Consider the following 15517-nt stretch of genomic DNA (forward strand, 5'->3'; position numbering starts at 1 on the left):
TGTTATTATTAGTGCTGGGTTAGGGTTATCGCGTTAACGCATGCATTACACACTGTTGATGTCAGTAAATCACCAAACCAGCGGTGGAGGAGTCTTCATCACTACGTTGATGCAGCGTGTGGAGGAGTCTTCATCACTACGTTGGTGCAGCGTGTGGAGGAGTCTTCATCACTACGTTGATGCAGCGTGTGGAGGAGTCTTCATCACTACGTTGATGCAGCGTGTGGAGGAGTCTTCATCACTACGTTGATGCAGCGTGTGGAGGAGACTTCATCACTACGTTGATGCAGCGTGTGGAGGAGTCTTCATCACTACGTTGATGCAGCGTGTGGAGGAGTCTTCATCACTACGTTGGTGCAGCGTGTGGAGGAGTCTTCATCACTACGTTGGTGCAGCGTGTGGAGGAGTCTTCATCACTACGTTGGTGCAGCGTGTGGAGGAGTCTTCATCACTACGTTGATGCAGCGTGTGGAGGAGTAGAGATAAACTAAAGACAAGCTAACAGACGCCACAGAGAAGTGGAGAGATACAAACTGCAGGACGACTAGTGTTGAGAAGACGTGGGTCTGAGGAACGTTCTCAGGATCATGAATGACGGCATGAATTCATTATTGAATGTTGCGCATAACAATGAGATTAATCGCGATTAAAAATTGTAATCGTTGCCCAGCGTTAGTTATTATATATCATGGGGTTTATTTTCTTTATTATACTAATAACATATCTAAAAGAAACCAGTGCAATGATGTAATAATTCAAAGTAAAGATTAATGATTAATAATTAAAGGGAAGTGTGTTCACTTTTATTGAAACAAATAACCATAACGATCTTATAATCTGATGAACACTTAATGTTTTACTTTGAAAATCATCACAGAAACAAGGATCTAAGTTATAGTAACTGAATAAATCACATCTATTACTATCTACTAAGCTTCATTGATGATGTTCTGTATAAATACATATATTCAGTTCTGACTTTTACTAAAAAAATTCAAGTTTTTAACTTTTCTGATCAAGCTTTTCCAATTTGAACAATTCTTTAATAAAAGTCTAAATTGAGATGGTTTTCAAAGTAAAGTATTTCACAACCACAGATTGAGCTTTTTAATAAGTGAAATCTTTTTAAACATTTTTAACTAAATCAAAAACTGAAATACGTCTGAACACTTGAAGAGAAAACTTTCATTTTGGTCAATCAAAGACAAGTCAACACGGAGGATAAAGTTTACCAACAATGAGAAGACTTTTATGAGTTTAAAATGATCTCTGATCTCAGCTGTGTGAATATTTATTACACAGTCCTGTGACTTTATCGTGAAACTATAATGAATCTGAAAACCATGAAAGAAACACTGGATGAAAATGAAAATGATGGGCAGCGCTGCTCCTTCGTTAGTTGATGAACTCAGTTGATGAACTTAGTTGATGAACTCTGCTGACAGACTGTTGCAGCAGCGGGTGGAGCGTACCTTGAGCTCGTGGTAACACTGGATGAAGCTGTGGTAAATGAAGGTGATCGGCAGCGCTAGCAGCACGATGCCGCTGACCACGCAGACTCCGCCCAGAACTCGCCCCGCCACAGTCACCGGGTACATGTCTCCGTACCCCACCGTGGTCATGGAGATGATGACCCACCAGCAGGCGGCGGGGATGCTGGCGTAGTCCTGGTTTCCGGCCTCCAGGTCCAGACCGTGCTCCAGCAGCTGAGCCAGCGCGCTGAAGATGGCCATGGCGACGCAGACGAAGACCAGCAGCATCATCATCTCTCGGTAGCAGCGCCGCAGCGTCAGGCCGAGCGTCTGCAGACCCAGGAAGTGACGAGCCAGCTTGATCACCCAGAAGATCCGCATGATGCGGAGGACGCGAAGCGAGACGCCGGCTCGCTGCAGCTGGGAGTTCTCGCCGGTCAGTATCGTCATGGTAACGGAGACGTAGTACGGAGTGATGGCCAGAAGGTCGATAATGTTCAGAGGACGACGGACAAACTCCCATTTATCCACTGACACGAGGAAACGGACAATACACTCCACTGTGAACCAACCAATACACACCGCCTCAATGATCCTACAGAGAGGGGACCAAGCAGAGAGAGAGGACCAATCAGAGAGAGAGAGGACCAATCAGAGAGAGAGAGGACCAATCAGAGAGAGAGGACCAATCAGAGAGAGGACCAATCAGAGAGAGAGGACCAATCAGAGAGAGGACCAATCTTAGAGAGAAAGAATCAATCAGAGAGAGAGATGACCAATCAGAGAGAGAGGACCAATCAGAGAGAGAGAGAGGACCAATCAGAGAGAGAGATGACCAATCAGAGAGAGAGAGAGAGGACCAATCAGAGAGAGAGGACCAATCAGAGAGAGAGAGGACCAATCAGAGAGAGAGAGGACCAATCAGAGAGAGAGAACCAATCAGAGAGAGAGGACCAATCAGAGAAAGAACCAATCAGAGAGAGAGATGACCAATCAGAGAGAGAGGACCAATCAGAGAGAGAAAGAACCAATCAGAGAGAGAGATGACCAATCAGCGAGAGAGGACCAATTAGAGAGAGGACCAATCAGAGAGAGAGATGACCAATCAGAGAGAGAGGACCAATCAGAGAGAGAGGACCAATCAGAGAGAGAAAGAACCAATCAGAGAGAGAGATGACCAATCAGCGAGAGAGGACCAATTAGAGAGAGGACCAATCAGAGAGAGAGATGACCAATCAGAGAGAGAGGACCAATCAGAGAGAGAGAGGACCAATCAGAGAGAGAGATGACCAATCAGAGAGAGAGAACCAATCAGAGAGAGAGGACCAATCAGAGAGAGAGATGACCAATCAGAGAGTGGACCAATCAGAGAGAGAGGACCAATCAAAGGGCGAGGACCAATCAGAGAGAGAGGACCAATCAGAGAGAGAGAGGACCAATCAGAGGGAGAGGACCAATCAGAGAGAGGACCAATCAGAGAGAGAGAGGACCAAACAGAGAGAGAGAAGACCAATCAGAGAGAGGACCAAACAGAGAGAGGACCAATCAGAGGGAGAGGACCAATCAGAGAGAGGACCAATCAGAGAGTGGACCAATCAGAGAGAGAGAGAGGATCAAACAGAGAGAGGACCAATCAGAGAGAGGACCAATTAGAGAGAGAGAGAACCAATCAGAGAGAGAGGACCAATCAGAGAGAGGACCAATCAGAGAGAGAGAGGACCAATCAGAGAGAGAGGACCAATCAGAGAGAGAGAGGACCAATCAGAGAGAGAGAACCAATCAGAGAGAGAGAGGACCAATCAGAGAGAGAGAACCAATCAGAGAGAGAGACGACCAATCAGAGAGAGAGATGACCAATCAGAGAGAGAGAGGACCAATCAGAGAGAGGACCAATCAGAGAGAGAGAGGACCAATCAGAGAGAGAGGACCAATCAGAGAGAGAGAACCAATCAGAGAGAGAAATGACCAATCAGAGAGAGAGGACCAATCAGAGAGAGAGGACCAATCAGAGAGAGAGAACCAATCAGAGAGAGAGATGACCAATCAGAGAGAGAGATGACCAATCAGAGAGAGAGGACCAATCAGAGAGAGAGAGAGATGACCAATCAGAGAGAGAGAACCAATCAGAGAGAGAGATGACCAATCAGAGCGAGAGAACCAATCAGAGAGAGAGAGATGACCAATCAGAGAGAAAGAACCAATCAGAGAGAGAGATGACCAATCAGAGAGAGAGAACCAATCAGAGAGAGAGGACCAATCAGAGAGAGGACCAATCAGAGAGAGAGAGGACCAATCAGAGAGAGAGAACCAATCAGAGAGAGAGATGACCAATCAGAGAGAGAGGACCAATCAGAGAGAGAGGACCAATCAGAGAGAGAGAGATGACCAATCAGAGAGAGAGAACCAATCAGAGAGAGAGATGACCAATCAGAGAGAGAGAACCAATCAGAGAGAGAGATGACCAATCAGAGAGAAAGAACCAATCAGAGAGAGAGATGACCAAACAGAGAGAGAGAACCAATCAGAGAGAGAGGACCAATCAGAGAGAGAGAGGACCAATCAGAGAGAGAGAACCAATCAGAGAGAAAGGACCAATCAGAGAGAGGACCAATCAGAGAGAGAGAGAGAAATGACCAATCAGAGAGAGAGGACCAATTAGAGAGAGGACCAATCAGAGAGAGAGAGAACCAATCAGAGAGAGAGGACCAATCAGAGAGAGAGAGAGGACCAATCAGAGAGAGAGAGAGGACCAATCAGAGAGAGAGAGAGGACCAATCAGAGAGAGAGGACCAATCAGAGAGAGGACCAATCAGAGAGAGAAAGAACCAATCAGAGAGAGAGGACCAATTAGAGAGAGGACCAATCAGAGAGAGAGAGGACCAATCAGAGAGTGGACCAATCAGAGAGAGAGGACCAATCAGAGAGCGAGGACCAATCAGAGAGAGAGGACCAATCAGAGGGAGAGGACCAATCAGAGAGAGGACCAATCAGAGAGAGAGAGGACCAATCAGAGAGAGAGAGGACCAAACAGAGAGAGAGGACCAATCAGAGAGAGAGGACCAATCAGAGAGAGAGAGGACCAATCAGAGGGAGAGGACCAATCAGAGGGAGAGGACCAATCAAAGAGAGGAGACAACATGGTACAATGGTGTTCTGGATGATCCAATCAGCCTAGTTTAGTCTTTGTATTGCTCTTTATTTAAATTAAAATGGAACAATCCTGTTTTTGCTTTTACTACACTTAATATTAGGAAATAAACTATTAAAATCATGTATTTATTAAATAACACTTGAAATGCGTTATTGGACTGATGTTTAACATCTACGTTACAGATCACCTTGGTTGGACGTCCATTGAATCCTTCTCCACTAACGTGTTGAGTTATAGAAAGTCAGACTAGCTCCACTGCATCTTCTAAGTTGAACTAGTCTGTTATTAATAGCAGTGTGTTTCTCCACTATGATGTCTGCATGTGACACACTGAGTAGTGAAGCTACACTACTAGAGATAAAGTCCTATAATAAACCTCTCTTCACATATCGCAAGTTTAACAGGAAGGTAACGCTACAATAAAATACCTCAGTGAACCAGTTAAGTTTTAAGAAATCAAACCTTTGTTCTTTTTCCAGTCTGTGCTCCCTCTGACTTCCTGTCACGAAGCACCAGAATGTGGAGCACAAACACCCACTGCATCATTTTAAAACATCTCTACTGAAACATATTGGCATTGCTCTGTATCCAGCAGCACCGTGAAGAATCTGAGTTATCTTCAATCAGGATTTGTCCTTGAACTCTCAGATAAAACAAACTTCAAGGACTGCCTTTTATCACCTACGTTTAAAAAGCAGACACATCCTGTCTCAAAGAGATGCAGAAAAATGAGTTCATGCATTTGTTACTTCTAGACTAGATTACTGTGATTCCTTGTTATCAGGCTGCTCTAACAAGTCTCTTAAATCTCTCCAGTTGATCCAGAATGCTGCAGCTTGTGTACTAACACAAACTAAGAAAATAGATCATATTACTCCTGTAAGCTTCTCTACACTGGCTCCATGTAAAATCTAGAATAGAATTTAAAATCCTTCTCCTCACCTACAAAGCCCTAATTGGGCAGAAACCGTCATATCTTGAGGCGCTTATAGTACCATATTACCCTACTAGAGAGCTGGTTCAGGTTTATAGTTAGGGCTGGCTCAGGTTTATAGTTAGGGCTGGTTGAGGTAAATAGGAAGGGCTGGTTCAGGTTTATAGTTTGAGCTGGTTTAGGTTTATAACTAGGGCTTGATCAGGTTTATAGTTAGAGCTGGTTCAGGTTTATAGTTAGGACTGGCTAAGGTTTATAGTTAGAGCTGGTTCAGGTTTATAGTTAGAGCTGGTTCAGGTTTATAGTTAGGACTGGCTCAGGGTTATAGTTAGGGCTGGTTCAGGTTTATAGTTAGGGCTGGCTAAGGTTTATAGTTAGGGCTGGTTCAGGTTTATAGTTAGGACTGGTTCAGGTTTATAGTTAGGACTGGCTCAGGTTTATAGTTAGGGCTGGTTCAGGTTTATAGTTAGGGCTGGCTAAGGTTTATAGTTAGGGCTGGTTCAGGTTCATAGTTAGGACTGGTTCAGGTTTATAGTTAGGACTGGCTAAGGTTTATAGTTAGGGCTGGTTCAGGTTTATAGTTAGTATCGTATCGTATTGTTTTGTATCGTTTCATATCGTTTTGTATCGTTTCGTATAGTTTTGTGTCTTATCGTTTCGTATCGTATCGTAGGATTAAATCGTCTTGAGAGGGAAAGATGCACCCTCCCCGAATATATACTGGTATACGGTATATATGTATGCAGTCTATGTCCTCAGGTGGTCTCTGACATGTCCTACCTGTGCTGGTCCAGGGTCTCAGCGGTTTTCCAGTCCGGTAAGGTGCTTGCACACAGCATCACCATGGAGATGACCACAAACAGCATTGAAACAGAGGCGAGGATTTGAGCCACTAGTGAGGACGTGGGCTCCTCGAACGTCCTCCTTATCCTCTCCAGCCAGCGGCTCCGGGGCTCCTCGGGGCTCCGTGGTCTCTCCTCCGGGAAGAAGTGGACGAAGCAGTCGGACATGCGGTCATCGAGGCGTCGCTGGCAGCACGGCTGCAGGTCGGAGCTCTCCAGACCCCAGTATAACATCTCGTTATAGAAGGACAGCTCGCACATGTGCGGCACAAAGCGCAGCTTCCCGTGCTGCACATACAGCATGATGAAGCTGAACGCCTCCGAGTGCCGGTCGAAGAAAAACTCGTTCCTGTCGCGGTCGTAGTCGTCACAGAGCTCCAGCAGCTCGCTCTCTGACATGCAGCAATGTAGCTGGCTGAGTCTCCTGAGAGGGAGGCGCTTCATCAGATCCACCGGGAAGGAAAACCTGCGACCTCCGACGTTCAGGGTGCAGAGTCGGCTTCCAAATTTCATGTTCTGTTAGTTTAGAATCACAGAATGTTTCTAAACTTCATCTTCTGTTAGTTTAGAATCACAGAATGTTTCTAAACTTCATCTTCTGTTAGTTTAGAATCACAGAATGTTTAAAAACTTCATCTTCTGTTAGTTTAGAATCACAGAATGTTTATAAACTTCATCTTCTGTTAGTTTAGAATCACAGAATGTTTAAAAACTTCATCTTCTGTTAGTTTGGAATCACAGAATGTTTATAAACTTCATCTTTTGTTAGTTTAGAATCACAGAATGTTTATAAACTTCATCTTCTGTTAGTTTAGAATCACAGAATGTTTATAAACTTCTGTTAAAAAGCTGCTTCTAAACTCATCTTTTGCCTTTTAAAGAAACTCAATTTTCTGTTAAAAGCGTCTTTGTCATTTCCAGACCTGTTGTTTTTGTTCAAATCTGCTTCCAGACTAAGCCGTTCCATTAAATCAGTTTTCCATTTTCATCTTCTTAAAAATAAATTGTTCTCATCTGTGCTTGAATGAAATAAACATTTTGTCAGTAACCGACAACAACATGAGTGTTACATCTGTTTTAATCACCTAATGATATCATTCCATCTCCATTATTATATATTTTCTAGGTAACCATTAGAAATATTGTCCTGTACCACTAAAACAAACAAACAAATAAACAAATGTGTTTAGAAAAATGAACTGTTGATTTGATTTAAAAACTCACCAGATGTCCGTGTTGAACATGAAGCTCTTCTTCTCTCCTTTAAATAAAAAATATCTGTATTAAAGTCAGAATAAATCACATCAATGGATTCTGTTTGAATTCTGGTTTGTTTCCTCTCGTCGTTGAATCTGAGACTGAATAGCAGCAGCAGCAGTAGTACATCCTCCTCCTCCTCTTCCTCCCCCTCCTCCTCCTCCTGTCTGAGTAGAGGAGGATCAGTCGATGATTCAAGCAGCAGTAAGTCTGAGAGTATCTGAACCTCCACAAACTCCTCAGTGTCTGACAGACTGAAGAGAGCTGCTCCATTTCACCATCTCCTCTTTATTGTTCCTCCTCCTGCTCCTCCTCCTCCGATCTGATGACCTCCATCACAGATTTGAACATATATTTCATGTTTCATTGAACATCAAAAGCAGACATGAATAACGTGTTATTATTTTATAAATAACCTGTAGTAGTTGAAGTGAGGAGGTGGCTCCCCCTGCTGGATGATTCCGTCAACTGGAGCTCATTTAATGTTGATGGAATATTTCCTGTTGGAGGATATTTCTAACTGTTCAGAGACATTGATGAGGAGGAGTCTGTATACATTGGCAAGGATTGTGTGTGGGAATGTCTACTATCCAACACAATACATCAATGTCAATGGTGAGTATAAAAGAGCTGAACAAACACCAAGCAATAAGCGCCTCTCAAGTCCAACTAGGCAAAAACTGCCACCTGCAAAAGTTTTCTGATGGCTCTGCAATTGTCAGCCTCATTTCCGCCGGTGATGACAGGGAATACAGAGAACTGAACCAGGACTGTATAGGATGGTGCCAGCGGAACCGCCTCCAGATCAACTCTGGTAAAACCAAAGAGCTGGTGGTGGACTTCCGCCAGGGCAAACACTCTCCTCCGGTACCAGTGAACATCCAGGGAATGGACATTGAGATTGTGAGATCTTATAAGTACCTGGGTGTTCACTTGAACAATAAACTGGACTGGACTGATCACACTCATGCCGTCTCATGCCACACTCGTCAGAGCAGACTATCTGCTGAGGAGACTGAGGTCTTTTGGAGTGCAGGGAGCACTCCTGAGGACCTTCTTCAACACTGTGGTAGCATCAACCATCTTCTATGGAGGGGTCTGCTGGGGCTGCAGCATCTCGACAGCCGACAGAAAGAGACTCAACAAACTCATCAAGAAGGAGCAGTGTACTGGGTGTCCACTGGATACGGTGGAGGTGGTGGGAGACAGGAGGATGATGGCTAAGCTATCATCCCTGATGAACAACACCTCCCGCCCCATGCGGGACGCCCTGGCAGCTCTGTGCAGCTCCTTCAGCCACCGGTTGATTCACCCCCGATTCACCCCCGGTGTGTGAAGGAGAGGTACCGCAGGTCCTTCCTTCCTGCTGCTGTCAGGCTGCACAACCAGCTGTGCTCCCAGTAGACCACACAACACAAAGACTGCAATATAAATACACCGTGCAATACAACAATTATTCTGTCTGTATATATAATATTTTCAGTTTTTAGTTATTGTTATATTGTTGTGGATTTTTACTTTTTTTACTTATTTAATATTCTTTACTGTTTTATTACTTATTTATAATACATTGTTTTAATACATTGTTTTTTACTATGTCTCTTGTTTGCACTATCCACTATGCTGCTGTAACCCTGTAAATTTCTCCCACTGCGGGACTAATAAAAGATTATCTTATCTTGAAGACGAACTCTGGAGCCTTTCCAGGGAGAAGGTCTATGGTCATGGGGGATTGTGGTGAAACATCAGGTTCTCCCTGTGGGTTCCAGCACTGATGAGCTGAATGTGTGACCTCACACAGCAGCAGTCCGTCCAGTGAGTTGGCCTCCAACGTCCAGACCAAGTCTCTTGGCTAAATGCCCCAATAAACCATGAAGCTCTCACCTGCCCCGGAGTCCAGAGCCAGATGAGAGAGAGTCCTGAAGGAGTAATGAGTTGGATGGGAGTGAGAGAGCGAGAGGAGTAATCTGAGGAAATAGTCTGAGGAAATAGTACAGAGATGAAGGAGTCGAGGTCTGAGGGAAGCTCCAGTGGGGCCAAGAGGTCCTTGAGATAAGAAGGAAAGATAACGTTCATCCAGAAGGAAGCCGCCAAGGACGGGGAACTACTACTGAAACTTTAACTACTGAAACTTTAACTACTGATACTTTAACTACTGATACTTTAGTATACTACATGAAGCTTATAATACTTGTGTACTTTTACTGCTGATACATTACGCACAACATTCTCACACACACACACACACACACACACACACACACACACACACACACACACACACACACACACACACCTTGTTTACAAAGAGGAAGAAGCTGATAGAGCTTAGAGATAGGATAGTGAGGAGGTGTGACGCTGTGAGAGGAAGGAGGAGCAAACAAAGAGGATTCACATCCAAACTTTATTAGCTGACTGATATTTACAGAATCAACATGAAAACTCAAACCAGGTGATGAACTCAGTAAAACTCTGTAGTCACGGATGAGTTATGAGAAAACAGACCAGTAAAAGAACTCCAGTGGTCCGACATGAGACACAATATATGTCTCATATATATGACATATATGACATAAGTATGAGACACAAAACAAGAAGCATCTTGTTGAGGTCGTTTACAGTGTCTTTGAGGTCGTTTAGAGTCTTTGTGGTTTAGAGTCTCTTTGAGGTCGTTTAGAGTCTCTTTGAGGTCATCTAGAGTATTTGAGGTCGTTTAGAGTCTCTTTGTGGTCGTTTAGAATGTCTTTGAAGTCATGCAGAGTCTCTTTGTGGTCGTTTGGAGTCTTTTGAGGTTGTTTAGAGTATCTTTGTGGTCGTTTCGAGTCTCTTTGCGGTCGTTTCGAGTCTCTTTGAAGTCATATAGTCTTTGTGGTCGTTTTGAGTCTCTTTGAGGTCGTCTAGAGTCTCTTTGAGGTCATTTAGTCTTTGTGGTCGTTTTGAGTCTCTTTGAGGTCGTTTAGAGTCTTTGAGGTCATTTAGAGTCTCTTTGAGGTCGTCTAGAGTCTCTTTGAGGTCATTTAGTCTTTGTGGTCATTTCGAGTCTCTTTGAGATCATTTAGTCTTTGTGGTCGTTTAGTCTCTTTGTGGTCGTTTCGAGTCTCTTTGAGGTCGTTTAGAGTCTCTTTGTGGTCGTTTAACATCTTTTTGTTGTCGTTTCGAGTCTCTTTGAGATCGTTTTGAGTCTCTTTGTGGTCGTTTTAAATTTCTCTGGCTGATTTGTATCTCTTTGTGGTTGTTTAGAGTCTCTTTGTTGTCGTCTTTAGTCTCTTTGTGGTTGTTTAACATCTCTTTGTGGTTGTTTAACATCTCTTTGTGGTTGTTTAACATCTCTTTGTTGTCGTTTCGATTCTCTTTGAGGTCACTATGGCAAGAGAGCCGCTGACTCAGTGAAACTAAACCATCAGTCAGTCACAGATGCTCATTGGTCCAGCAGCTTCGGACTGCTGTGTTGTAACTGTACATTTCTGGGTGAGGTAGGCGGAGCCATCTAGCTGTCCGTCAGAGAAACCGCAGGTCTCGATTGGCTCTCCGGGAGCGGAATCGAATCTCAGAGAGTTTGGAGTTGATGCCGGAGCCAATGACTCCTCTCTTGGCAAGAGGAAACCGAGCCAAGATGGCGTCTGAGAAACAGAGAGAAACACGGTGAGAGAGGAAGGACAGACTCAAACACTGTGGGCCACATTGAGGACCTACTGAAGATGGCGTTGATCTTGTGCGGGTCCAGAGCGCTGCGTTGTGAGTGGGAGGCCGGCCGGCGGCTCCGCCCCCCTCGCAGGTTACTGTTCATCAGGGTGTTCATATCAAACACACCCAGCAGCAACGTCCGAGCCATCGCTGTCGGAGACTGAGCCTGATTGGCTCCCTGCCAAGAGCGAGCATCACAGAGAACACCGGAGCCCGGATACACCTCCACCTGGCTCACCTGGAACAGGTCAATGAGGCAACACTGAGTGGTTAACGAGGCGTTAACAGACAAATGTAAAACCAGGTCAGTTCAAGGTGGTCTCACCTGTCCGTTAGCGGTGCACTGGCTCTCGGAGCAGCTCCTCCTCAGCTCCTCCATGTCGGTCTGGCTGCAGAGCGGCGCCTCCTCTCCCATGTGGGTCCCCAGGATCAGGTCCGGCACCTCCTCGTCCTCCGAGCCCAGCGGGCCCCAGGACTCCGACATGTCCCCACTTAGCTCCTCATGGAGCTGCTGGACGGAGACCCGGGGGCTAAAGTCTCCGTCCTGATTGGCCGCCGTGTGGTGCTGATGGGAGTATCCGGTGTAACTCTCACTCCTGCCTGTTGCCGTGGATATGGAGTGATGACCGTTGACCTGGCCCAACGTCTGCCACATGGTGGACAGGAGTCCAGGGATTTCTATCAAATATCATCAAACTAGATGTTCAGTAACTCAGTCTGAACCTGAGGGGGCTATGATTAGTCCCCTGTGAACAGGTGGACCAGACTCACCGTAGACCAGCGTGTTCTTCAGTCTCTGGTTCTCAGCCGTAAGCTCCGCCTTCTCTTTCTCCAGCTCTCCAACCCGGGAACGCAGGAAGTAAAGCTCAGCGATCTGAGACGGCGTCAGGACCGACTCACCTGACTCACCTGTCTCACCTGACTCCACCTTCACCACCTGCAGGAGGAAGGGGGAGGGGTCTCAGATAGGTGTTTGGTAATAAAATGACATGGGAAGCATGTGGATGTGGTGACCGTGACTAAGTGGAGAGCAGGGCCGCTTATCAATCAGAGGGTCGGCGGTTCGATCCCCGGTTCCTGCTCTGCTAGTCTCATGTCAATGTGTCCTTGAGCAAGACACTTAACCCCACAAATTGCTCCCGTAGCTGCATCTACAGTGGGTAGATAGATACTGAATTGTAAGTCGCTTTGGATAAAAGCGTCTGCTAAATGACTGTAATGTAATGGATGTTGTTTTGCTGCAGATTGTGAGAAGAAGAAGACTGACTCTCCAGCATGTCTGAAGAAGACGGACAGATTTCGGAAGGACTTTAAAACAGTTCAGGTATTTTTCCCAAACATCAAACCTGTAAATTGTCCTGGTTCACTTTTTCTTTTGACGTATCACAATAAGTCTGAGATGAATCTACAGATGTCTGTAGGGAGGAGGTCTGTGTGGTGCTCAGCTCTAGTGGGTCGGGGGACACGTCCCGCGTGAGATGAACACTTTATGTGGTGGTCAGTTTTGTTTCCATTTACAACGTTATACATTTTATTAGAAACGATTTAAACTATGACCGTTCAATCTAGAAGAAGAACATGTTCCCTCGTAACTTATTCAGTTGTATGGGTTAATTTAAATAAATAACAACAAAAACAAAATAATTACCGACAAAAACTAAAATAACAAAAAACTAAATAAATAACAAAAAACTAAATAAATATCAACAAAAACTAAATGAAGATGAATTATTGTTTTCTTTCTGGATTGTATTGAAGTTCGAACATCTTTAAAGGATCCAGTCAAATAAACAAACAAATGATCACAAATATAAATATATATATATATATATATATATATATATATATATATATATATATATACATACACATGTTTATATATACACACACACACACACACACACACACACACACACACACACACACACACACATATATATATATATATATATATATACACATGTTTATACACACACACACACACACACACACACACACACACACATATATATATATATATATATATATATATATATATATATACACACACAGTATAAACACATATATATATGTGTATATATGTGTATGTGTATATATACAGTATATATACATATGTGTGATGTGTGTATATAAACATTAGGGGTGTAACAATACACGTATTCCTATTGAACCGTTCGGTACGGGGCTCACGGTTCGGTACACATTACGAACCGAACAATATGTTTGAATAATATTAAATTGCTTTTGAAAAATAAAATATAGCTGAAATTGGTGGAGCCACTGCACTCAAACATGGCAACCCACCGACGTAACGTGATGTCCTTCCCTGATTGGTCACGCTCCTATCACGTGACCGGATGTTCACAAACAACATCAGTCTTGACTACCAGGTTAATTCAACATGCAGAACTGATGACAGGTGTTACTGAACTTGTTGTCTTTACTAGCAGCTGTTATTTAAAGTCTGCATGTCTGGAGGAAGCAGCTGTTAATGGAGCGATCAGTGAGCGGCGTGTCCAGCGGAGGAATCAGACCTACGGAGACGTCTGAAGTCACGTTAGCGGCTTTAGAGAGGAAGGACACAAAACGGAGGACTTTCCTTTTCTTATTAATGCTTATTTTGTTTTGTACAACTATGTACAACAAGTTAACACATAAACTATAAAGGAACAAAACATGGATTGTTCTCCAGTAGACAGAGACTTCAGACTTCAGCAGAGCTACGAGTGAGAACAGAAACGACGACACCGAGGAAACGAGTGAGAGACGAGTGTTGACTACATTTATGATCATAATCTATTAAACCTTTGTGTGTAAATATGAGGTGAGAGAGAGAGAGTAAGACCCGCAGCGCTGTAACTAAGTCTGAAAAATAAAACTTCTAAAACTTTCTAGGAAATGTGTCTACTTTATTACTCTGTCGTATTTTTTCAAACTATGCAACCAATCTACTTCCTGTTTACACGTCACGCCCAGTGTGCGTGAATAGTCACGTGATATTCTCTCCCGCAGCGTTTAGGTATCTGTTCCCTCCGGATTCAAACAGGACTAAAGGTCTATCTCTACTCTGAGTGATCAACCAGGCTGTACCAACATGCTTAGTGCTATTGAGCCCCGTGACACTACTCCTTCACCAGCCCATTTCTCAGGACCATAATTCCTGCTTTGTAAAAGAGAACAAAAACAAACAGAGAATCAAATCAGACACGCCCCCTTGAGAGTCTCCCCAGAGGATTTGGCATTTCTGCTTTTTTGCTGTATTGAAAACGTACCGAACCGTGAAACCACTGTACTGATATGTGTATATACATATATATGTATATACATATATATGTATATATATGTATATATATACGTATATGTATATATATATATATATATATATATATATATATATATATATGTATATGTATATATATATATATATATACGTATATGTATATGTACATATATATATATGTATATGTATGTGTGATGTGTGTGAGTGTGTGATGTGTGTGAGTGTGTGATGTGTGTGAGTGTGTGGTGTGTGTGGTGTGTGTGTGTGGTGTGTGTGTGAGTGTGTGATGTGTGTGGTGTGTGTGATGTGTGTGAGTGTGTGTGTGAGTGTGTGATGTGTGTGCGTGTGTGATGTGTGGTGTGTGTGTGATGTGTGTGAGTGTGTGATGTGTGTGAGTGTGTGATGTGTGTCAGTGTGTGATGTGTGTGGTGTGTGTGTGATGTGTGTGGTGTGTGTGTGAGATGTGTGATGTGTGTGAGTGTGTGAGTGTGTGATGTGTGTCAGTGTGTGTGTGAGATGTGTGTGATGTGTGTGAGTGTGTGATGTGTGTGTGATGTGTGTGAGTGTGTGTGTGAGTGTGTGAGTGTGTGATGTGTTCGTCATGTCTCCGGTGCTATCCCCGGTTCTCTGACCGTGCTAAATCTCACCGTCGGACCGGTACCGTGAGTCCGCTGCAGGACGCTGCTATCCGGACTCCGCTCCATCCGGGTCCTTCGATCCGGAGACACAATGTTCCGGTGTTTGTGGCTCCAGCCGCCGCAGAGAGAAACACAAAGAAAACGAAAAACAAGTTTATTAAAATTCATAAATATAATCCACTTCCGATGCCGATCCCTGACGTCATTTCCGCGCAACCGCGCTGTAGTTTATTTACTTGTTTGTAACGTTAATGTGCAC

At 43.9% G+C, this 15517-nt stretch overlaps 2 protein-coding genes across 2 annotated transcripts; both read right to left on the bottom strand.

Moving 5' to 3' along the window:
• Window positions 1-406: 406 nt before the first annotated feature.
• kcng3 (potassium voltage-gated channel, subfamily G, member 3) lies at window positions 407-7791 on the bottom strand. The gene is made up of 3 exons (XM_068734438.1): window positions 7624-7791; window positions 6338-6915; window positions 407-2067 (listed from the first exon to the last, which is right to left on the bottom strand). The coding sequence occupies exons 2-3, from the start codon at window positions 6910-6912 to the stop codon at window positions 1422-1424; spliced, it is 1221 nt and encodes a 406-aa protein (XP_068590539.1). The 5' UTR covers window positions 6913-6915; window positions 7624-7791; the 3' UTR covers window positions 407-1421.
• A 2255-nt stretch (window positions 7792-10046) lies between these two features.
• Window positions 10047-15516, bottom strand: LOC137890263 (uncharacterized). The gene is made up of 5 exons (XM_068734426.1): window positions 15268-15516; window positions 12112-12277; window positions 11666-12018; window positions 11350-11578; window positions 10047-11276 (listed from the first exon to the last, which is right to left on the bottom strand). The coding sequence occupies exons 1-5, from the start codon at window positions 15424-15426 to the stop codon at window positions 11155-11157; spliced, it is 1029 nt and encodes a 342-aa protein (XP_068590527.1). The 5' UTR covers window positions 15427-15516; the 3' UTR covers window positions 10047-11154.
• Between the last annotated feature and the right edge of the window lies 1 nt (window position 15517).

Source organism: Cebidichthys violaceus, unplaced genomic scaffold (assembly GCF_023349555.1).
Source record: "Cebidichthys violaceus isolate CVI_PGR_0920_01 unplaced genomic scaffold, fCebVio1.0.p SCAF_64, whole genome shotgun sequence".
Taxonomy (NCBI): Eukaryota; Metazoa; Chordata; class Actinopteri; order Perciformes; family Stichaeidae; genus Cebidichthys; species Cebidichthys violaceus.